This window comes from Panicum virgatum, chromosome 9K (assembly GCF_016808335.1).
Source record: "Panicum virgatum strain AP13 chromosome 9K, P.virgatum_v5, whole genome shotgun sequence".
Taxonomy (NCBI): domain Eukaryota; kingdom Viridiplantae; phylum Streptophyta; class Magnoliopsida; order Poales; family Poaceae; genus Panicum; species Panicum virgatum.
The window spans coordinates 49527467-49551389 of NC_053144.1; the positions used below are offsets into that span (position 1 = coordinate 49527467).

General features: G+C 43.5%; 3 protein-coding genes across 5 annotated transcripts; 2 read left to right on the top strand and 1 right to left on the bottom strand.

The window, feature by feature from the left end:
* Positions 1 to 4299: 4299 nt before the first annotated feature.
* Positions 4300 to 5155, bottom strand: LOC120651958 (F-box protein At5g07610-like). Its single transcript, XM_039929605.1, has one exon. It carries the CDS (start codon positions 5016 to 5018, stop codon positions 4431 to 4433), a length of 588 nt encoding a protein of 195 aa, XP_039785539.1. The 5' UTR covers positions 5019 to 5155; the 3' UTR covers positions 4300 to 4430.
* Positions 5156 to 8055: 2900 nt separating this feature from the next.
* LOC120651957 (F-box protein At5g07610-like) lies at positions 8056 to 9548 on the top strand. Its single transcript, XM_039929604.1, has one exon. It carries the CDS (start codon positions 8083 to 8085, stop codon positions 9271 to 9273), a length of 1191 nt encoding a protein of 396 aa, XP_039785538.1. The 5' UTR covers positions 8056 to 8082; the 3' UTR covers positions 9274 to 9548.
* A 6424-nt stretch (positions 9549 to 15972) lies between these two features.
* Positions 15973 to 23872, top strand: LOC120651960 (pyruvate, phosphate dikinase 2-like). Of its 3 annotated transcripts, XM_039929606.1 has the most exons (18): positions 15973 to 16262; positions 16347 to 16721; positions 17816 to 17978; positions 18109 to 18344; positions 18481 to 18609; positions 19043 to 19222; positions 19603 to 19740; positions 19849 to 20013; positions 20206 to 20367; positions 20503 to 20592; positions 20684 to 20822; positions 21148 to 21325; positions 21512 to 21641; positions 21974 to 22102; positions 22269 to 22406; positions 22549 to 22626; positions 22773 to 22864; positions 23549 to 23872. In XM_039929606.1, the coding sequence occupies exons 1-18, from the start codon at positions 16152 to 16154 to the stop codon at positions 23589 to 23591; spliced, it is 2676 nt and encodes an 891-aa protein (XP_039785540.1). In that variant the 5' UTR covers positions 15973 to 16151; the 3' UTR covers positions 23592 to 23872. The 3 variants fall into 3 exon arrangements, with proteins under 3 accessions (XP_039785540.1, XP_039785541.1, XP_039785542.1); XM_039929607.1 differs by lacking the exons at positions 15973 to 16262; positions 16347 to 16721 and adding an exon at positions 16967 to 17185; XM_039929608.1 differs by lacking the exons at positions 15973 to 16262; positions 16347 to 16721 and adding an exon at positions 17008 to 17189.
* Positions 23873 to 23923: the final 51 nt, after the last annotated feature.

The following is a 23923-nucleotide window of genomic DNA, read 5'->3' on the forward strand; positions in this document are numbered from 1 at the left end:
CGCACGATAGGGGTGGTGGCGGCGTGCGTGGCAGTGGCTACGCGTGGGCCGCCGACGGATCTAGCCAGTGCGAGGCCGAGGCGGTGGTGGCCGAGAGAGGAGGCGGCGGACGGGGGCTACGTGGGCCTGGCGCTGGCGCTGGCTTCGTGTTACGGAAGCGGCGGTCCGGTGACGAACGTGGAGGCAACGCGCGGTTGCGGCCGGCGCGGAGCGAGGAGGCCTTGGACGTGTCACAGTCGGACCTGGGGCACAGAGGCGGTGATGCGCTAGCAGTGCGGCGGCACGGGGATGTGCTCCCGCGGTTCTGCCAGTGTCGCCGACTGCCGAGGGAAGGAGCGGCTGCGGTGGAGGTGCGGCCAAGGAGGTGGCGCTGGCTGTGGTGGCCCAACAGGCTCCTGGATGGTGAGCGCAACAGAGGCGGAGGTACATCGTGTCCTACTTGGAGGTGTCTTGAGACTCTTCTAGGCTGAGGCATTCCTGGCCCATTGATCATGACGGCAGCAGAAGGGGTTGGCAACTCCTCTGCGTGGCAAGCTGAACGGGAGCTGCCAAGCCGTCGTGGCGACGTTTGCAACTTTGGTGGCGGCCGAAGGTTGTAGCAGGTTTGTCATTGTGGCTGCTTGCAGCGGACCACGACGGCTGGTGTTGGTTGTCAAATGTCAGTGCAGCGTGGGACGACATCGAAGGACAGCGCTTGTGGCATCAACATCAGGGGACGACTTGGCTTGTAGCGGATCGTGGCGGGTTGCTCAGCTTGATTGGGCTATCCGATGCGATCCATCGTCGGAAGGCGACGCAAGTGACTTCTTCGACTTGTTGGCACGACAATGTAGGTAATGTTCTGCGGGTGAAGCAAGGAGGGTGGCCTGCGGTGGCGGCTCGGCTTTGTTGGAGATCGGGGGATGTGGGGCAACTTTGCTCACCATCCTAACGGCGAAAAAAGAAATGGAACCATGGCATGGAGTACTGTGGCGGGCGTGAGGAGCCCCCGCGCGTGGTGATTCTTTCAGGCGACGAGAGCGAGGTCCAACGGTGGATGCTGCGAGGCCCCCGCGCGTTATGTTATTGTGGTGGCGACTACGAGGCAGCCTACGAGAGGTCCGATTTCGATGGTTTCACTCTGCCAAGTGGAGGGTAGTGTTGCTGCGACACGACGACTACATGAGTGTGGATGTTTGGTGGGTGTTGCGAAAAGGCTTCAGTTTTGCTACATTTGTCGTGCAGAGTTATTTTGGATCGGCTAGATTTGTCTCGTGGAGACGAGTTGTGCAGCTTGTGTCGATGTCCCAATCCGACAGGCGTGAGTTGTTGAGTAGTGTTGAGTTCGGCGCGTGTTGATGCTCCAACCTAACCCGTTGCTGTTTGCTTTTCGTTTCTCTCTTTTCTTTTTGTTGCCTGGTTGGCCTCCTAGGGACATAACCTTGTATTTCTCTGCTATATTAACAGAAACACACTCATCGAGTGTTGTTCGTTCAGAAAAGTTAAAGTAACCTCTAAATCTGTATCTAAATTATATAATTATAATAAAATATTAAATTGCACCAATATAAAATTCTAAATTACTATTTCTATCATTATTAATATATTATTTATGTTATTGCTTATATAAAAAAATATCCACAATATGTGTATGAATTCATGTATGATGGAAGAGATAAGAATACCAGTTCACAAACAAATGTTTCAATTAAATATTTATCAAAAACTCATGGAGGTGTGATGCAAAATAAAATCTATTGCAACTAGATAATAATAAATATGTATTTTAGAGTATGTGTTAGAATATTTAATAGATGAAAGTGAGCTTGACATAGGTAATAATAAATATTACATATAAGATTTATTTTCATATTAATTCTAGTTAGCCCGTGGGAACACAGGTTGATATATGCTAGTTTTTTTAAAAAAATTTGACTAGAGACATACTTTTTTCCTTGGAGAATTTTCATGGTTAGGCATGCAAAGTCATCCTCATGTTTTCTTAGAAGACCTAGATCAATAGTTCAATGTATATATTATAATCAAATAATTTCTTTCTTTTTGTTTGCTCTCCAATCTCCACTACCTAAAGTCTTATGCACGCATATGCTCATCTTAGGATTGGAGCACCTTTTTATCAACACGTGCCGTAATACATACTGGATGCTGATGCTAGTAAGGTATAGCCTTCTCTTTTGTATTTGTCCCCTCTCCTGCTTCTGTTCCTAACATTAGGTGGGTGGGTGTGCGCGGCGTGCGTGCGCGTGCGTGTGTGCTACATGAGCATTTTATTTTTCTATTTCCCTCCAAATTCATATATAATACTATACATTTTATATTGTTTTAATTTTAAGTTGAACAACATATTAATTGTATTCAACAAACTCTTTGGATTAATTTAAACTACTGATTATCATAAAAATTAATTTTGTCTATCATTATTAATTAGCGTGGCATTTTTCCAAGCCATATTTCTAAATGTAGTAAACAATTTATTCTCAATGGGCTATTTACATACGTATTTCACTTTCGAAACTTGGAACTTAATAGAAACAACTATTGATTTTTTATTATTAGATCAATTTTTAATTTCCTATAATAAGCTATTTACTAATGACATACAACATGAACTCTTCTTCAAGTTATAATTTTTTTACTTTTCTTGTTTTTGAATTTATCTACTTACTAATTGTATCTGATGTGAACTCTTTGGTTATATATTATTTTTATTAGCTTTTTAATTTTTTACTTATTTTTCTAACTTCTAATTTATCTATTTACTAATCTTATTTGGTATGGACTCTTTGATCATGCCTAAATTTTTCTTAATTCCAAAATTATTAGGATTAACTATTAGTTTACTATGATTTTAATTTTAATTTAGCTATTTACTTATGGCATTCAACGTGAACTCTTTTGTCAAGTACTAATTTTCTTATTTTTGAATTTTTCTATTTCTAATATAAGATTCGACGTGGACTCTTTGTTATGTTATATTTTCTAAAGTTATTTTTCTTATTTTTTTTAATTTATCTATTTACTAATCATATTCAGTATGGATTCTTTGTTCATGTCCAAATTTTCTTAATTTTCTAATTCTGAAATTAGCTATTTATTAATCATATTTGGTGTGGACTCTTTAGTTAGTTTAAACCGTTACATTTTTATAAAATCTAACGGTGTGTATCTCTCTCTCTTTTTAGATTGATGTGGAAATATCTATACCCTGTCGGCGAATATGGTGGCTTCTTTTAATATTTATTTATTAATATTTATATTCATGATGGTAAGACAATGTTTCTTTCACACAGACATAAGTTGTTTACTGTCTCAATTAGAAGAACAAAATATTAACACTTGTACGGATATATATATATATATATATCTTGCCATCTTTATAGAATTTAAGGAAGGTAGAAGCAACACCAGCGGCACGCTGGAGCTAATCCTCGCTTGGCTTAGAATTTGATATCCCACCACTTTCCAGCCATTTTGCAAAGTCTATATATAAGCCCATCCTAAATTCATACTCCCTCCGTCCCAAAATATTAGTCATGCTGGGATTCAAAATTTATCCCAAAAAACAAATCACCCTACTCTATTTAGAAAGTACATGTGTATGCAAGAATCAATTAGTGACAAATATAGATAATATATAGAGGCAAACATGGTTATTTTACCTTCTTGTTAATTTGTCTTAGAATTTCTAGGATGACTTGTTTTATAGGATGGAGGGAGTAGGGTGGAAGATGGAAATTAATTCTATATACCATCAAACTAAATTTCTATTCGGTAACTTTTAGCACGCTCTTTGGCTCACTCGTCTATAGTAGAAATATATCACACAAGTATATATCCCTCGTATGACCAACAATTGGGTACAAAAATATTTCGTATATAATCATATTACCTATATATCTGTGTCTAAATTATGGCTATTAAAATGGAATTCAGTTCCAAGATTTCGAACAGGGCCTTATAGATTTCCCCAGGAAACTAAAAAATATCTAGAACAAGAGAAAAGGTTAATTTAGCAACCCCAGAAACCCTGACTGAACAATCTACATGTCTACATCAACTACGTTCATGGTCGATCTTCAGATTGCACTGTCAAAGTTTTTCTCTCAGAAATGAACCTTATAGATGTGCGTTTTGCATCCTGCATATAAGTTGGTCTCCTATAATTTGATCAACACTGAAGTAAAGGAGATATGCCAGTTGGAAGCATAAACAAGACCTAGGTTCCTACTTTATGTGCCGTACCACCATCATATGGAGATTTTGTGAAGTGATAATTCTGATACTTCGTTGCTACAGGCATTAAAACTGTATCTCTAGGAATCATATGTACCTGTAAATTTTAGTCTGTATAACATCCATCGTTAATCTAAATGCATGTTTGATCTGTTCATTTTCATTCACATATCCTGCTTATTATCATTATTACTTTATCAGTTGTAGCACTTAATTGATTTTGCCGTACTACCATCGAAGATGATGTAGCCATCAGTGTCTTCATCCTCTCTCTCCACGAACTCGAACACATGGAAGTGGGGGGAGATGGCCGGGTCAAACCCCAGCCGCGCATCGCAGATTTTCCCAGCCTGTCTGGACTCCGGCAGAGCCGCCCATTCTTTGGTAGCCGGGTTGCAGACGACGTAGCGTACGGCGCCCGCGGCCGTCAAACTGCGGCATAGGAGGAGGCCGCTGCAGGAATCCAAGATTTCGATGTCGGCGTAGCCCGGGAGGAAGGAGAGGGAGGGGCGGATCAGCGGCGTGCCCCTGCCCGTGACGTTGGTGAAGTGGCGGGCCGATTCGGGGAAGCGCTCGTCGCTGGTGGTGTGGTAGAAGAAGCCGGCGAGGGTCTGGGGCAGCCTCTTGCGGTGCTCGGGGTGGGAGATGAGGCCACCCCAGTGCTTGGAGACGCACTTGAAGCGGCAGATCGACTTGACGGGCAGTCGCGACAGGATCTCCACGATGAGGTCGTCGGTGAGGCGGGTAGCGGGGTTCCTCCTCCTCTCCTTGGAGCCCGCCGCCATGGCAGCGACCGGACGCGGCTGTGACTGTGAGTGGCGGCTGCGGCTGCGGAGTGGGGAGAACTGAGAAGCGAGATGGAAGAAGGAGGGTTTCCCCCCAAATGTGCTCGGGGAAATTCGGCCCAGCCCGACTAGAGGAAGCCCAAGCCCAGAAACCAGCCCATTTTTTATCTCACTGCGACGCGCACGGGCGAATCCGGCGAGGGCGGCGGCTGCCGTCTCCCGGAGGAGCTGGTGGTGGAGATCCTCCGCCGCCTCCCGTACAGGTCGCTGTGCCGCGCCAGGTGCGTCTGCAGATCCTGGCGCGATCTCTCCCACCACCCCGACCACCGCAGCAGGCTGCACCAGGACCTCGCCGGCCTCCTCTACACCAACGACGCCCCTAGCCAGTCGCCGTCCGCTTCGCGCTGGCCGGATCTTCCCCGTTCCCCGGCCTTGGGTTCCTGCCGTGCGGCGCGCGCGCCCTGCCCCTCGACTGCTGCAACGGCCTACTCCTCTGCCGCGGCGGCGGCGGCGGCGGATGCCACTACGTCTGCAACTCAGCTACTGGCAAATTTTCCACTCTCCCGGAACCCGCGTCTGGATTCCAGGCGCTTGCCCTGGCTGCCTTCGAGCCCCACGGCGCCTCGCCTCGATTCCATGTTCTAAACTTTGCAAGAACCGTGCCTGTGCAAAGGGTCTTCTTTGATGACGATTTCGAAGAATCCGACGACGACACTCTCTCAGAAGATGGCGATGCCTACGGTGGCGGCGAATTGTTTGATTCTTGTGATTATAAGGAGATCAGCAAGTTTTGTGTCCAAGGACCTGAGGTATTCTCGTCGGAGACCGGCAAGTGGGTGGAGAGCCACGTTTGTCGTGAGTCCGGTGTCACGTTGGTTGAAGGAATGGGCAGTGTGTTCATCAATGGCTTTGTTAATTTGCTCACTCATGAGAGGAAAGTTCTTGCTGTGGATCCAGAAGGACGGGCGGGCCGTTTGATCTCCTTGCCGCCGGTATCCAGCTGGTTTGGGTTGGTCGGGTGTCTCGGCCAGTCTCAGGGATTCCTGCAATATGCTGCGCAAGAAGACTGCCCCTGCACCATGATGCAGATTTGGACTCTAAAGGATTTCGAGAAAGGAGAGTGGATGGTGAAGCACCGTTTCGAGATTGAAGTAGCTCCGCAGACAAAGATACTATTTGATTATGCTGGTAACACCTTATGCTCTGAAATTTTCTACGTAGTTGTGTTTCATCCTGAGAGGGATCTGGTTTTCCTCCCTGTGGAAGGATACAAGTTGCTCTCCTATAATTTGATCAACACTGAAGTGAAGGAGATTTGCAAGTTGGAACCAGAAACAAGACCTAGGTTCCTACTTTATGTGCCATCGTATGCAGAGTTTGTGAAGTGATAATTCTGATACTTCATTGCCACAGGCATTAAACTGCATCTTTGGGAATCATATGTACCTGTACTTTTTAATCTGTATAACATCCATCGTTAATCTAAATGCATGTTTGATCTGTTCATTTTCATTCACATATCCTGCTTATTTTCTTTGTTACTTCATCAATTGTACCACTTTGTTGATTTTGCTAATTTGGAAGAGAAATGAACAAAGATTGTGGATTTTCTCTCTGGTGCCCATTCAAATTGTCATTTTGCTACCTCTTCTACCAGTCAGCAAGTGGAATTCATCCCTCAAGTCACCATGATATAGATTACTTATGAGCAAAATATAAGCAGCTATACTGGTCCTTCTGTTTTGCAAGAATCATCTTGGGAAAGGCTTAACTAAACTTTTCCTGATAATTTTTTAATGCTTGCAGATTGATGAATCTTTCACATCCACTGCTTAATCCATGGTTACCAAAGCTGATAAATTTGAATTACTTATTATCCCTAGTTATATTGAGACATCTGTATGCCCATATTATAAGTGCAAGCGACTTGATACTAACTGATTAGCATTTAAATAATGGGCATCCGTACTCTTTTCGAGGAAGAGATAAGATGTACTCTTGTTGTTCATGGTACCAGGCTGACATGATGCCTCTATGTTTGTACTGTGTTGTGATGATCCTTGTGTGTGCTTTCTACTATTACAAATGCAAATTGCTTTGTGCATTATGTGAGCGTATATCTCATTTGAAGGTATGTATAGCATAATCAATATAAAATGATCACTAGTCAAGAAATTTGGAAGTTTAGGTGAAGACAGCTTTGCCACCTCACACAACCGCTTTTCTTGAAACTTTGCATAGAAGGATACGATGAAGGATGAACACACCCAGTGCATAGATATCTGGCAAGAGTTACTACAGCAACACGAGGGAGAGCTGAGCCATGCCAGATGTCCTGATGCATCCCAAGCCTACTCTGTCCAAATAATTCAGTCTAGCAAGTAGCAACTAATGTTCGCGAAGCAGAAGCTAGAGAAGTGTGGTGATATATGTATGTTGTCACGTATCTGATGGGTGAGATGCATTTCAAGTTTCAACTGGCCATTCATTGTTGAATCCCAGTACAGGACAAACTACACATGGAAGGACGATGAGCCTGTTCGGCTAGCCCAATGAACAATGCTCGGTTGGCTTATTACGATTTATTCTCTCTCACATAATAATATTCATTCTACCAGCCGAGTACTATTCATTCTACAGGCCGAATAGTCTCGATGCTTTTCAAAAAACACACACATGGAAGGACGATGCTATAATGCTTGCACATATGTATGCGAGCAATGTACATGTGCATCTTTGATTTACGAACTATAATTGCTCATATCTTTTCACAGTGGATTCATGTACTATTTATTTGATTGTTTCCATTATGAATCATGTTACTGAATGTTTACTCTTCTATATATCTGGGGGAAAAACAAGAACAGATATGGTGTGTGATTTTTTACTTACCATTGCCGTTGAACCTTGGTTTGTTTTCCCCAGATTTGTTCACTTTTAATTCCAGACGTGAAAATGGTATGCGATTTCAGTGTTTATCATGGTCCACGGATCTCACATCAAGGGACATAAATTTTAACCGTCCGATCTGTTGGTCTATTAGCAGATTGATCTCAACACCGCCATGGAGGGCCCCGACTCCAAGAAGGGACGCGGCCCCGCCGCCGCCACCGGCGCCGCGGCCGGCGGTGGCAGCGGCCTCACCGACGGGCTCATCGTCGACATCCTCTCGCGCGCGCCCGTCAAGTCGATCTGCCGCTTCAAGTGCGTCTCGCCGTCGTGGCGCGCCCTCATCTCCCACCCCGACAGCCGCAAGAAGCTGCCCCAGACCCTCGCCGGCTTCTTCTACTTCGACGAGTTCGACTCCTGCGAGTTCGTCAGCCTGGCCGAGCCGCCGCCGCCGAGGTGGATCGGACGGCTGCGTCTCCCCTCGCTCTCTGATTTCGCCTTCCTGCCCGCGAACACGGGCGGCGGGGCGCTGGACTGCTGCAACGGGCTCGTCCTCCTCAACTCCCGGAGCGCCTCCGCCTCCGTCTCCGAGCCGCCGGCTTCCTACGTCGTCTGCAACCCTGCCACCGAGAGGTGGACCGCCGTGCCGCCCGTGCCGGAACAAACCCAGGCCGGCAAGATCTGCATCTCCAGCATCCTGTGCTTCGATCCGGCCGTCTCCCCGCACTTCCACGTGGTCCGATTACTGCAGGCAGACGAGGACGATGGATTCACCGAAGACAACCTGTTCGAGGGGTTTGAGATCTACTCCTCTGAAACTGGAGGCTGGGCTTTTCATCCCCAGAGCAGCGGGTGGTCTCCTCCCAGCCACTGGAGCAGGAGAACCTATTTCAATGGCTCGCTGCATTTCATCACCGGCGACCAACGCGCGATCGCGGCACTGGACATGGACGGGCAGACAAGGAGAATCATCCCAGTCCCGCGAACCAAAGAGGTCGAGCTCGTTGGGCATTCTCAGGGCCGCTTGTTCTTCGCGAACAGGGATGATCGCAACGCCCACAAGCTATCAGTCTACGTCTTGGAGGACCATGGCAGGTGGACTCTGAAGCACTGTGTCAACACTTCAGGCCTGTTTCCTGGTGAGGACGAGTACCTGCAGTCTGGGCTCTTGGTGGGAGTAGCCGCCATTCATCCCCACTGCAACTCGGTCTTCTTGTTTGATTCGCTGCAGGGGAGGTTGATGTTCTACAATATGGACAGCAGGACTGTTCGTGTCATTCGCAGTGTGTCAGAGTCCTGTTTGTGGTCATTTGTACCTTATGCCCCACTCCACATGGAGACCTCAGCACTGGAAAATGGCAACTAGATGCCTGGATGCTCCAAGATGTCTGCAGCTTCATATTTCTCTAGTTAATGAAATGGTGCTGATATGCATTTAGAGTTTACTTGGATCTGATGAAATCATCTAGCTATTCCGCAGCAAATTGTGCTATCACACAACTGAATTTGTTATGCTTTAATTTTTGTTTTGACCTCTAGATGCATATCTCCTCTTGCTTTTTGAAACAATATTAGCTAAGTGCGCAAGGTAACCATGTAAGCTGTGTTTCAGAGAGCGTGGTTACTTGAGCAGTTCTGGAAGTTCAGCAGCTTGTTCGAAGAAACTGGATGCTTTATTGATTGCTATATTGATCCAGAAGGTTAGTTCTTATGTGTTGCCTCAACCTTTGACCTGTGATCATTGCCAATACATAATCTAGGTATAACTTTCTTGCCTCATGGATTTGCTCTTTTTTTTTTCAACCCTCCCAAGTATTTTTGTCTACTGCGCTAATAGTGACCATAGTTAGGTGTAGATATGAAAAAAAATATCTGAACATCTTAGATGCGTGCATGATGTAATTTTCTCCTGAGCCACTCTACATTGGGCTCATATCAGTAACCTTCTGACCATTTAATAAGCCTCTAGCATAAATTATATATGTAAAGAAACGAATAATACTATATGCTAACTAGAAAATCCTATTCAAAATAGAAAAATAAACTGCTACAAAACACAGTACTAGAAAAACTCAACCAGTGTTCCTTCTTGCACGAGTCGCTTAAATATATTGCTGCCATTTTGAACTGAATTTTGATACACGTTAAGACTGACATATTTTGAGTTTATTGCTACACCTCCTCGAGTCACCTTCAGTACTTAATTCTGCTCCTTAAAATCCATTCACCTAAATTTTAGTCTAGTAACATAACGCAAGATTTGTGTACATCACCTAATCGTACTCTAGTGGATGTCAATCCCAATGTGAGTTTGTCCGTGTTTCCAAAGGATGACTGACAGTCACTCATTAGTTAGTATTGAGCCTTGGAATATTGGAGGGCTTGGTTGGGGTACAAATTAGTTAGATCTTCTAGGCAAGGATTTCTCTATAGTTAATTAAAATAATTATATCTAGCTATAAGCAACATGTGAAGGTCAATGGAACTTTGTCTTGGTTTTAGGCGGGGTTTAGGCACATTGAGCCTGTAGTTGCCACTCTAGGTAGGATGCCGGGTCGCACATTAACAACAGTGTAGTCTCTTCGGTTAGGGAGGGTTGGTTTCATGTCTCCGAAACCAATCCTTTTATTGTGTTACAAACTCTCCTCTTAATGAAAAACGTGCCCAGACATAGTCGTTAAAAAAATATAAGCAACATGCGAGGACAGTGCATGCCACTATGTGATGCTACCTACCATGCCATTTTTTTGGCAGATTTTCAGCACTTGCTGTTTCCTCGGTGAGACATTAATTACCTCTGGAAAATCCCCATTACATCCCTTTGTATGTATATCTTTTATTGATGCTAAAGATTTCCATTTCCTTCATAAAAAAGACTGCATATTGGCAGCTTCACATTTGTTAATAATTGAGTTGGCATTTATGCTTGTTAAGTTCAGAAGAAATTCGTGAATTCATCAAGCTATGCTGCAATGTGTTACTGCTTTTATTAATGGAAATATGTTACTCTGGTCCTGTCTCTTACTTTTATTGGTTCAAGAAAGTTGAATGCTGTGCGGTTTCTGTAGCAGTTTAAAGACCAATAAATTTTTCCTTTGTCCTGCTTGGTTCTTTTGTTATCTTTTCTGAATTATTTCCGGTTTTCCCTTCGGGTTCTGAGGTATGTTAGTTTAATACATTATTCATGTACTAAATCGAATAGTTCAGAGTCAATCCTTGCTCAGACCACACAAATCCCTTCCATACTTACAAAGTATTCATATCTCGCAAAGGATTATAATACTAACTGGGTGATGGGTTTGATCATGTCGTGCCCTTAATTACTATTCATTCGTTTATATGTTAGCGTTATTGGACATTACTTGTTGGTAATTTGTTGTCGTGTGCATCATTGCCAAGATCTGCCAATACTAAACTAGAAACATTGTTGATGAAATGAGAAAACTCTGAAAGAGAACAATTATCATCTTTTATTATGAAATTGCCCTAGAGAAAGATGGAACTTGTAGTGACTGAACTGATGCATTCATCTGCTTAACTGTTTGAAAATGGAAATTTTTTCTCAATCCAATAGCTGTGGCGCACAAATAATATATTCCATCTTTGAGCTTCAAATCAAAATGGATGGACCAAGAATAGAGCTTGCTATAATACCTCCATCGGAGTCGCTTATTCTGCTCTTATCAGATGGAAATCGCTCTGCTAGATGGTGCTTATTCTGCTTTTGGTAGGAGAGGCGAACGAAATCTCCATAAGAGGTACTCACTGTGAATGATGTGTCTCACTGATTAATACAAAATTGAGTTGGCATGTTGATACGATAGTGAATAGAAAGAGATGAGCAAAGAATGAACGTACATTGTACAGATGTGCATGGACATCTGGTGAGATTGCCTACTGCAACATCTGCGAGAGACATGCCAAATGTCCCGATGCATCCCATGCCTACTCTGCTCAACCTAGTCATTAGAACCAGCTAAAGTAGCAGATACTGGGCGTCTTCTAAGCATTGCATTTGTGGATTGGAAAGCCACACACATCTAGCTAGCATATATACGCCATACCGCAAATACAGACGTGCGGTGAGATATATATAGTCATTGTGGTGAGATATCAACTTGCCATCCATTATTGGTAAATCTTTATCACTCAATATATATGGTCCTGTTCAGTGATGGTCGATCGGCACATGTATGAAGGTTAAGCCTTCAAGCGCACAACTGCCATTAGTTGAATGCATGATAAAATTTTGATTCTGTCTACTATTTGGATACCCTATAGCATGAATGCATTCGACATTGACAATATTTGCGCACTGACATACTGATCACGTAATTCTGATGTAAAAGCCTTGAAATTATATGATGGCTAATCAAACTGTGATTATATTTGTCAAAACTCCGATTGTTTGCAATTGTTCTTTAGTTAATTATCTTTCCATTAGAACAAAGACGTCTCATTGAGCTTACAATTAGCAAATGTTTATGTTAGCTAAAGCTATGGATGGTTGGCGGAATGGTCGAGCATCATCAGTTTGCAACCGCTTACTTCATGCCTCCAGCAGAGGTGCCTCCCGCAACAATAATGCAGTCTGTAGCTAAACCCGTCTTTGCTTCTCGATGTGTTGCTCCAGGTTCCTGCTGCTATTTGTGATGCGGTCCTGAGAAAGCACACCCAGTGCGAACCACCAACTGTTTGTCATCAATAGCATCACAAGCTCACAACCGGTTCTAAGGACACTCAATGTCTGGGGTTCCAAGACGACGAACGGGTTGTAATTACCACTGGAAACTGAAATCATAACACCGATGAAGATTGATAAGGCGGAACCACAGGCGAGTATGGGATGGATGGAACCTATTGCGACCAAAGTCAAGGCAGGAAAGAAAAGCTGCACACAGACGACATGAACTGCAAGCGAGTTGGCGAGATGTTCATCAATCCAGCAGTGAGATGCCAAATGTCCCGATGCATCCCAAGCCTACTCTGCCCTAGCCCAACCCATAGCAGGTGTTTTTGGCAGTTTCTAAGCATTGCGTTTGTAGATCGCTTGGGAAGCTACACACAACCAGCATACGCCATACTCTCGTGCTTCTCCCCGTCTCGGCGGCGCTCTACTCCGGTGCCGGCGATGAGCGCGTGGAGGTGGTGTCTGGCTTCGCCGGATCCTATACAGGAGTCCGCGCGGTCTGCCGTCCCGTCGTCTTGACAAGGTGGCGGGGTCGGCGGCGTGCTTCATCAAGGGTACACTGACAGCTGCGGGCGATGCGGCTGGCTGGAGAGTGGATCGACCTCGATTTTCCTGCGGCGCGAGTCGACGGCAGGATTCGATCCATGGTCGGAGGAGCTCGGGGCGTGTCCGCGGCCGATGCTCCTTCATTGTCGATTTCTTCCCGGCCTTGGTGTTGGGTTGATGTTGCGGCTCGTTTCAAAGCTTCTATGCGATGGGGCTCCTCCAAATCTGGGGTGGCCATGGTGCCTTCTTCGACGGCGGCGGCCGGCGACGGATCAATGAAGGCGGCGGCGGTCGATGGAGATCCATGGCGTTTGGGGGAAGAACAGAGTCCAGGGACCTCAATGTTATTTGTGTTTTTGTCAAGGGCTTCTGTGTAAGATGGTTGGGACAGCTGTCCATGTATCCTCTTTCTACGTATCTGTACTTGTATGTGTATTTATACGTTTTCTTTATCCAATAATACAAGTATGTTTACTAAAAAAAGCATACGCCATACCATTCATACACTGGTGAGGTGACATATTTATAGTCATGTATTATTTCTCAGAGGCGACTCCTCTCCGGTGAGATATCAGCAGCTACCCATCCACTGTTAAACTGTTTAGTGAGATGGTCTATCGGCACATGCATGGAAGGTAAACTTTTAATAAGCGTGCAACTATATACGCTAGTCGAATGTGAACCATGGAGGGAGATAAAATTGTGTACCTTGTCATAGTGGATCTTAATTTTGTACATTTTGATTCTATCCACTGTTGGGTACCGTGTGGGTGTGTAGCATGAAGGCATTCAACGATCCTTGCGTAAAGCCTTGAAATATATATGCCCTACTGAGCTTATAATTGTATTAATTAACAATGTTGGAGTAAGAAAATTAAGTACTACATTAAGAGTTTGCAGAGGCGGATAAAAAGGCATTCGTCACCGCGAGGCACAGTCCACGACAGGCTAGTGTTCAGCGCATCAACCAGCAGCAGCTAAGGATGGATTCGGATATGGATGAAATCGGATCCGAATGTCACCTTTTACTATATTTTAATTCGGATACGAATGCGAATGCGGATCTCATCGGATAAGAATACAAAACGGATAGTTCGAATCCGGATATTTGAAACATAGACTATCATGAGTATCAGTTTATTTTGTCAATAATTTTATAGTAGATCAAAATCATTATACAAATAGGGAGTAAAAGATTAGAAGATAGCTAATAAAAAAATATATAATTATCTATGTATAGCTTTTATATTTAATATATAATACTAATTTTAAAGGTAAAATAATTAAATAATTAAATACTTAATAATTAAGATATATAAAAAAATTTATCATTAAATAAATAAATAATTTGACTCTTATAAAATAATTTTAATCATGAAATAAATATATTAAATAGTTAAAGTTAATTTTTATATCATTACTAATTTTAATAAATATATTATTAGTTATCTAGCTTTCTAAATAATTTAAATAGTGTACATCATTAAGTAATTAGGTATAAAAATAAGTATAAGATTGTCTCACTAGTCATTTTTTCTTTGCGGATACGGACGAATACGAATGTGATCGGATATTCTTCGAATACGAATATGGAATCGGATAGAGAAAAGTTTTCAAAGTCGGATTCGGATGCATCCATATGACATCCATATTAAAATCGAATATGAATACGAATATCCATATTTATATTTTAAACAGATACGAATACAGATAATACGAATGTTCAGCCATCCGGATCTATCCTGGCCAGCAGCTCTGCATCAGCGAACCGCCGGACGGCTCCGCGCTAGACCCTGACTGGCGCTGGAACCGTGGTCGCCGATCGAGTCTATCCGGAGTTCGCACGTCACGTGGATAAGCTTGGCCCGCGCGTCGACCGCCGCGCATGTCCAAGGTCTGGCGTCCGTGGCAGCCGCATCCTCGCCACGTGCGCCGTCGTGGCAGCGTACGCGTACGTGTCGGGCGCCGGAGCCTCGAACACGGACAGCGGGGTGCCGTCCGGCGGCGGCGAATCATCGGCGGCCAGCCACCGCCTGAGTTATTAATGACTGAGTGTTGACGACTAAAATTACTAGCAATATGTAGAGATCGGTCTGATCGGAACTCTGAAATGGTCTGATCGGTTGAAGCACCTGTAGTCGGTCTGATATGACCGACTAGTGGGTTTGATCGGTCCATCAATAAGTCCGAGTGTAATTAAGAATTTTTATAGATTTAAAATCTGTAATAGGTTTTTTTATGAAGAAATTCCTCTACATCCCATAAATATAAAGGGTTACAACCAATTGAGACATCCAATCGATCAAAAAATATATCAATGCATTATTTTTTTTATTTCGCATTACTTTCTGCATTCTCCAAATCCTAACTTTTTTAAATTTCTGTCTTCTGTTCTTCTTTCGTCTCCGCAATGTTTGAAGGCGTTCTATGTGGCTTGCCGACCCTAGAATAATCCTATATGCGCCTATCCTAATGGGATCCCTTCCGGACGAGCGTTTGTGGAATTCGCTAGTCAACCCCGGCAAACCTGTTTGACCGATTACCCTGACAGATCTAATCGATCTTTGCAAAAGGTGCTGCATCGAGCTCCTACTTACGCCGCACATAGTGCGATCATGTGTTGACCCGGATTGTACGCTAACACTGATCTAGCTTTAGCTACCGTGTGTCGTCGTCTCCTAGTTACACTGTGGGTTCGTGGCTGTCCCAGTGCTGCGTGAAACCCACGCGCCCGTGCATGCGCTTCACCTGGCTGGATATCATCCGGAGCTGCATGCAGCACACGGATCGGATCAGGGCTGCACAACGCCAGCGCTACCTATCCGGCGCGTGCCTATCCACCAATAACCGCGCCGCGAACGTACGGTCGTCGTGTATATATATAGAAACAGCTGACAGTACGTGCCACTTCAGAATAAAGAGAGCAGTTCCAACTAAAACTACTTCGAAGCTTAGCAGAGCCAAGCCATCACGTTAAAAAGCAAGTGATCGCGAGTAGCCACTCATCGATGGGGCCGGCGGCGGCCCGCCCCGACAGTGGCGCGCCGGAGACGGAGCAGCGGAGGGTCTTCCACTTCGGCAAGGGCAGGAGCGACGGCAACAAGGCCATGAAAAACTTGGTATGTTCGCGCGTGCGCTAGTGCTTAGCATTGTGCGAGACCTCCGATCCATCAGCACATGCATTTGACGACGCATGCCGGCAGCTGGGCGGGAAGGGCGCGAACCTGGCGGAGATGGCGAGCATCGGGCTGTCGGTGCCGCCGGGGTTCACCGTGTCCACGGAGGCGTGCCGGCAGCACCGGCAGCTCGGCGGCGGGGCCATGCCGCCGGGGCTCTGGGACGAGGTCCTCGACGCGCTGCGCCGCGTGGAGCGCGACATGGGCGCCGGCCTCGGCGACCCGCGCCACCCGCTGCTCCTCTCCGTGCGCTCCGGGGCCGCCATCTCCATGCCCGGCATGATGGACACCGTGCTCAACCTCGGGCTCAACGACGACGTCGTCGCTGGCCTCGCCAACCGCGGCGGCCGGCGATTCGCCTTCGACTCCTACCGCCGGTTCCTTGACATGTTCGGCAACGTGGTAAGTACAGTATATATCGGTACATACGAGTGTTTTTTTTCTAAGAAATTCATATATTTTTCCTGAAACAGAAGAAAATTTTAAGATATATTTGCTTTTTTATTCGTGACGGTGGTAAACATTTCGTCGTGTACTCGGGCTCAAATCTGTTTGGGCCTGGATGTGGCTACCCTTGTGGGCCGAAGCAGCGAAATGAGCCCATTCCTTGCCGCTCCCCAGTTCTGTTTTTTTTTTCTTTTTCTTACTCCGCTAGGCGTTCCATGTCGCTGAGGTTTGCGGCTCGCCGCGGCACCGAGCCGCCGGCAGCAACGCTCGCCAGTGACGTCTCACGCTGGCGGAGCGGTCCTCACTCCCGTCCATGGACGCCGTCTTTCAGCGTGGCGTGGACGGGCACGGGGATGCCGCGCCGCGCCGCGGACCGAACCGTGAATTGGGGGCGCGAGACCCCTCGGGGCCCGGCGCCGGTTGGTACGACATTCTCTCCTTTCGTCAAGGCTGGTTCGGCTTGTAGGATCAGATCCAGTTTTGGGTCCCAAGGATTCGTCAAGTTCGAATTCCCATTTAGAACCATAATATACCCTTCAGTTCACGAATATTCGGTTGAAACAAATATGAGTGCCATATTGATTTGAATCCTAAATTTTCTATCAATTATTCGGTTTCACATTCAGGACTTGATTTTACTTTCTAAAATATACGATGATCTTGAACATGAGGTCAGTCGGATCCAAAGTTTAATTCATTTTCTATTCGCATATGATTCTTATCTCAAAAATGATAGGTAAGACTGCATGCTGCATATAATGAAAAGTCCTAGAAGTTTCTTGGTATCACAAGCTATATAATGAAAATGATCCCATGACACATCATCAAGTGAGTATTGATGCTGGATATGTTCCATAAAACATTACTGAGTGTAGCAATTTATCTTGAAAGATGATGTTTGGTGTATGTTGACTAACTTTATCTTGGAAGCTAGTTTCATCTCTTATTTGCTTCATATGCTTGCTGAAATAGTTGATTCACGGTCTTCCATTAAGTTAACCGACACATTGATTTCATTATTTGTATGGTATATGATATGATTTTGTCAGGTTATGGGAATACCTCATGAGCTATTCGAAGAAAAACTAGAAGCCATGAAAGTTGCAAAAGGGTTTCGAAACGATACTCAGCTGAATGTCAATGATCTGGAAGACCTTGTCGCTGAATATAAGGATGTTTATGTGGCGACCAAAGGTGAACAGTTTCCCTCAGGTATGCATATGCGTATACCACATTTATTACAAAATATTAATTCATTATCTGTTGAGCTTGAGTGGCAATGTTATAATTTGAAACAAGATTCAGATACTTCTTTGTTTTCATCCTTTGTGCATATTTGTAGATCCAAAAAGGCAGTTGCATTTGGCAATCTTGGCTGTTTTTGATTCATGGGACAGTACTAGGGCAAAAAAGTACAGAAGCATTAATCGGATTACTGGATTGATGGGCACTGCTGTGAATGTTCAGTGCATGGTATTTGGCAACATGGGTAGCACATCAGGCACTGGTGTTCTCTTTACTAGGAACCCTAGTACCGGCGAGAAAAAACTTTATGGAGAGTTCCTTGTCAATGCTCAGGTAGTAATATGATTTACTGTTTATTATCTAGGGTTCCATAAGGCATAGTGTTTTTTCCTTCTTCCACTCATCATATCTAATTCCTGGATTCTTTATGCTGATTTTGGAACGATTAAGAGGTTACTTTCTTTTGTAGGGTGAGGATGTGGTTTCTGGAATTAGAACTCCACAAGAACTTGATGCAATGAAGGAGTGCATGCCAGAGCCTTATGCAGAACTTGTTGAGAACTGCAAAATCTTGGAAAGACAATATAAAGAAATGATGGTGGAGTATACTGTCCAATTATTGAGCTCTCTCTTAGAACTTAGTATTTCGTTTAGGGTTATGTGTCCATGCCTACAGATTGAGTAAAATCAAAATTTCATGTTCAAAAGGTTTTTTTCTTTCTTCATGCTGGAACGAATTAGTCAGAAGAAGTTTTGCAAAATTGGCCTATTGCTGGAGTAAGTGCCTTCATTTCCAACTGATGGAAGGGTTTGTGACTGACAGCGTGTTTTTAAACACAATGACACCTTGGAAGATTAGAATTTAGAATCAACTATTTGTCATGTTGAACATGAATGTTGATAGGCATAGTTACAATCATTAGGAATTATCGCTCCCACTGTCATGTTTACAGCTGACCCTCAAATTAAATGTCATTTAATGGATCTACAGCAATGTTTTGGGCTTAGCCACCTTGTTTGATGCAATGCAGGACATTGAGTTCACTGTTCAAGAAAACAGACTTTGGATGCTTCAGTGCAGAACAGGTAAGCGTACTGGCAAAGGTGCAGTAAAGATTGCTGTAGACATGGTCAATGAGGGCCTGATTGACCATCGCTCAGCAATTAAGATGGTGGAACCACGACACTTGGACCAACTTCTTCATCCTCAGGTATTATTCAAGTGGCGAGTACCACAAATCTGTTGCATTATATACTATGTTAACAATTGTTTTCTTCAAAGAAAAATGCAGCCAAGTGCATTTCCATTACATTAAAGAAACTAATTGGATCTAAATATTTATTAAGATCAAGCTATCTATGAATATTGCATTTGAAACTTGTTATGAATGTGTGTCCAGATCTCTCAATAATAAAGCTCCCCTTTTAATCTTTTTCACATGTAACATGTGGTCACTAGTACATTGGTATATTTTTGCTCGTCACTAGAATGAACTCTCTTAGTTGATTTCAAACAGTGTCCTACTAAGAATTAAAATGATGGCAGGATACCTATGTTTTTCACTATTTCTTTTGCCTTTTGTTAAACTAGTTTGAGAACCCATCATCATATAAAGACAAAGTCATCGCTGCGGGCCTACCTGCATCACCAGGAGCTGCTGTAGGTCAGATTGTCTTCACAGCTGCTGATGCTGAAACATGGCATTCAGAAGGAAAGTCTGTTGTTTTGGTAAACATCTTTCTTATATTTGAAATACACTAACCTGTCTTTATATTCAATTTGCGAAGCTGTGAGCCATACTTTTATAAGAACTCCTTTTATGCTCATAATTTTAAGGTGAGGACTGCGACTAGTGCGGAGGATGTTGGTGGCATGCATGCAGCTGTTGGAATTCTCACAGCCAGAGGTGGTATGACTTCTCATGCCGCAGTTGTAGCACGTGGCTGGGGAAAATGTTGTGTGGCAGGATGCTCAAGTATCCATGTGAATGATGCTGACAAGGTGATCAGCAATTTAACATATACTGATATAAATCATTGCCTGCACATATTTGATGGCAGAACCTTTTGTTGATGCCATGGTGGCAGTTGCATTGTGTTGACAGTAATCAGGAAGCTAAATAAAGATGATCTTATTTTGACATTTTTGCATTTCAGATAAAGTTTTTTTTATTTGTATAAATGTTATATGCAGGTGTTAGTGGTTGGAGACAAGGTGCTTTGTGAAGGTGATTGGTTATCACTGAATGGATCAACCGGAGAGGTTATTTTGGGCAAACTGCCTCTATCCCAGCCAGCACTTAGTGCTGATTTGGGAACATTCATGTCTTGGGTGGATGAAGTTAAACAACTAAAGGTAAAATAAATGTCTATCTCTGTGTCAATATAAATTTATTTAATCACCATGACTGGCCCTTCATTGTTCTCAGTAAATTCAGACCAAACACAATAAGTACATCAATCTTCCATCATAATATGGTGGTTGTTCTAGGTCATGGTCAATGCAGACACTCCGGCAGATGCACTAGCTGGAAGGAAAAATGGTGCTGAAGGTATTGGGTTGTGCAGAACTGAACACATGGTTGGTGCAATGCTTCATGTTATACTTGTTGGAATATTATATGGTTAATCACTAGTGTAGTTTACCACTGCATCTTTCTTTTCTGCTTCAGTTCTTCTCTTCTGACGAGAGGATTAAGGCCATGAGGCAGATGATAATGGCAGATACTGCTGAACAGAGGCAAGAAGCATTAGACCTTCTCCTGCCATATCAGAAAACAGACTTTGAAGGGATTTTTCGTGCCATGGATGGTATGTGATAACAAACATGCATTTGTGTTTGATTTCACAGTCGTGCAAGTTTCATTAATAGATTTGATAGCTGTAATAATACTCTTATCTTCTGTTCAAGTTGACTGCTTAACGCATCTGCAATATTGTCACATCATATCTAAATGTTGATATCTTTGATTCTTTCTTATGTGGTGAAAATTGATCTCTGTAGTGGGCTCCCAAGTTAATTATTTCCACTGCCAAAATTTTGCCACATCGATCCCTATGCATTAAAATGAGTTTGAAGCGTAAAGTTAAATAGCATATCCAACGGGTGATTACTGCATTCATGCTTGTTTTCCAGGCCTTCCTGTAACTATCCGGCTCTTGGATCCTCCACTTCATGAGTTCCTTCCAGAGGGTAACATCGAGGATGTTGTCCACATGTTATCTTGTCACACTAATTCTACTCATGAGGAAATCCTTGCAAGGGTTGAAAAACTTTCTGAAGTGAACCCGATGCTGGGTTTCCGTGGGTGCAGGTCAGTTATTCATGCTGGTCTCACTTGCATCATGAATTTGCTTGCCAGCCATTTCTAATGTAAAAGGGCAGCACTATTCTGATTAATTAAATTTTGCAAGAAGGTACATAATTTACACTTGTCATAGTAGTCTTATTTATGTCCCACACCAGCACTTCTGATGTTGAATTTGCTTTATATTTTTAGACTTGGTATATCATACCCAGAACTGACGACAATGCAAGCCCGTGCTATCTTCGAAGCTGCTATTGCTGTGAATGACCAAGGTTTCCAAGTTTTCCCTGAGATAATGGTTCCACTTGTTGGAACACCTCAGGTATGATGGATTATAGTTTTTGGCAGTGTTTGACATGCATAGGGGATGGATTAGAGGAGAACTTAATAGGGGTATGCTATGAAACTTCAACATTTAGGATGTATTATTATTTTCTCTATATATATGCATAGGAGCTGGCATTTTCCTCTTTTTTTGAAAAAAATATCCATTTATCCTGGGCTGCATCTTTTTCTAGTTAAGGTAGATGCATCTTTGATTTAGATGCCATATGTTTCTGTTTAGGTTCAAAATGTTTGAATTATAGCATGGATCGATCAATTGCAGCAACTTTTAGCCCCAAGAAAACTAATATTTGAGTGATGCTTTTTCAGGAACTTGGCCAGCAGGTGAGCGTGATCCGTCAAGTTGCTGACAAGGTTTTTGCCAATGCAGAAACAATAATTAGATACAGAATTGGGTCCATGATCGAGGTTCCGAGGGCAGCTCTTATAGCTGACGAGGTAAATTGACATGAACCTTGTAGTTTATAGGTCCTTGGGTCTATGGTCAACAAGAACTAGAAAGAGCATACAGCTATGTTATAACAAATATCAATAATTATTTGGCATTTTGCCTACCATGAATACTGATGTATATTTCTGTGAATATGATTACAATGGTTGACAGATAGCAGAGCAGGCAGAATTCTTCTCATTTGGGACAAATGACCTCACACAGATGACATTTGGTTACAGCAGGGATGACATTGGCAAGTTTCTCCCAATCTACATGTCCCAGGGTATTCTGCAGCACGACCCATTTGAGGTAAGCTTTACTTCCTGTTTATGCTCCCTTAAACAAATCACAGTCCGATATGCATTATGTTATATTTTCTGTTCACTCTGTATCGTTAAAACAGAGTGTGGTTTTAAGTCTTGGTTTGATAAGTTTGCTTTTGGATTGTCAGGTGCTCGACCAGAAAGGAGTCGGGGAGTTGGTTAAGATTGCCACTGAGAGGGGCCGAAGTTCAAGGCATGATTTGGAGGTAATGAATTAGCTCATATATCATGATATATCAGAAATAAGATGATGCACCATCCGAACTCCTTTTTTAATTTCCTCATATTGAAAGGTAAATTTCTCCTCTTGTTATTTAAATTGGTGCGTTTTGGGGGGGAATTGTAATGACAGGTGGGCATTTGTGGTGAACATGGTGGCGAGCCTTCTTCAGTTGCATTTTTTGCGAAGGCTGGGCTGGACTATGTTTCTTGTTCGCCTTTCAGGTTAGGCACTACTATATCTTGATGAATAAATAACTGGAATGAAACAGTCAAATTGAACCTTTTAGAATTAATGCTCTCATTTCGCAACAGAATGGTGTGCTGTATGGTACTGACTAGTAACAACTAACAAGATGGTGCAGATGTGGCATGAGTTTTTAGTTTCCTGCTAACCTGTTCTTAGGGTGGGTTACAGACCCTTTATATCTGTAACACTCCGGGGATCTCTCCCCCTTTTTTCTTCTTAATATATATTGATGCGCAGTTCTCCTGCGCATTCGAGAAAAAAAAGTTTTTAGTTTCCAAGCTTATAAATGTCAACTTTTTTAGTTTCTGTTGATATATCTCCTCTGCTTACGGTTTTTATGTTTGTGTTAATTGGTTTCTTTGAGATGTTCGGTAAGCTTAGGCTATGTTAAGTGACATTTGGCGTACAGAAGTACAGAGGAGAGAAAAAAAAGGCTAAGTCAGTCATCAGGTCTTGCCGTCTTGTGCTTTGTCTTGGTGCATGTCACTTCGTTGTTTCTCATGTGTTCTTGAAGGGATCAAGTTGCTCGTGAGTGAGATAGAGGAGTAGGGTTTATTAACTCCTCCCACATAACTCTAGAACAACTGGCAGTTGATAATGGGGCTGTGTTTCGATTCACACACTTGAACGAATTTGATGACACATAAATTTGGATGCAGGGTCCCAATTGCAAGGCTAGCCGCAGCACAGGCGGCCCTCTGATGAGCGCGAATTTGTGAAGCTCCTCCGCAAGCAGTCTGTTGGTGCGTCCTGTAGATAAATAATGCACAGATGGGCACCTCTTGAATGGTCGCTTGAGAGGCGCACGGTGTATCTAGTAACTTGTAGCTTTGTAAGGCATGTGTCCCAAAACGTTGGGATGCCATCGTGTCAATGTCCACAGGTTGTACAATAGCTCGTTTGCCTGCGGTGCTGTTAAAAAGACTAGGGAATATGATGTTATCATTTACACAAGGATAAAATGAGTTTCAGAAAGCATAAAACCTAGTGTAACCTACTCCCTCCGTCCCAATTTGAGTGCACGTCTAGGGGAG

What these genes read in the sequence shown, in the direction of transcription:
- LOC120651958 (XM_039929605.1), bottom strand. Translation starts at nt 5,018, where the DNA reads ATGGCGGCGGGCTCCAAGGAGAGGAGGAGGAACCCCGCTACCCGCCTC.
- LOC120651957 (XM_039929604.1), top strand. Translation starts at nt 8,083, where the DNA reads ATGGAGGGCCCCGACTCCAAGAAGGGACGCGGCCCCGCCGCCGCCACC.
- LOC120651960 (XM_039929606.1), top strand. Translation starts at nt 16,152, where the DNA reads ATGGGGCCGGCGGCGGCCCGCCCCGACAGTGGCGCGCCGGAGACGGAG. An exon ending in GACAATATAAAGAAATGATG is followed by an intron (nt 18,610 to 19,042) that starts GTGGAGTATACT and finishes GATGCAATGCAG; the next exon opens with GACATTGAGTTCACTGTTCA. An exon ending in GTTTCTTGTTCGCCTTTCAG is followed by an intron (nt 22,865 to 23,548) that starts GTTAGGCACTAC and finishes ATTTGGATGCAG; the next exon opens with GGTCCCAATTGCAAGGCTAG.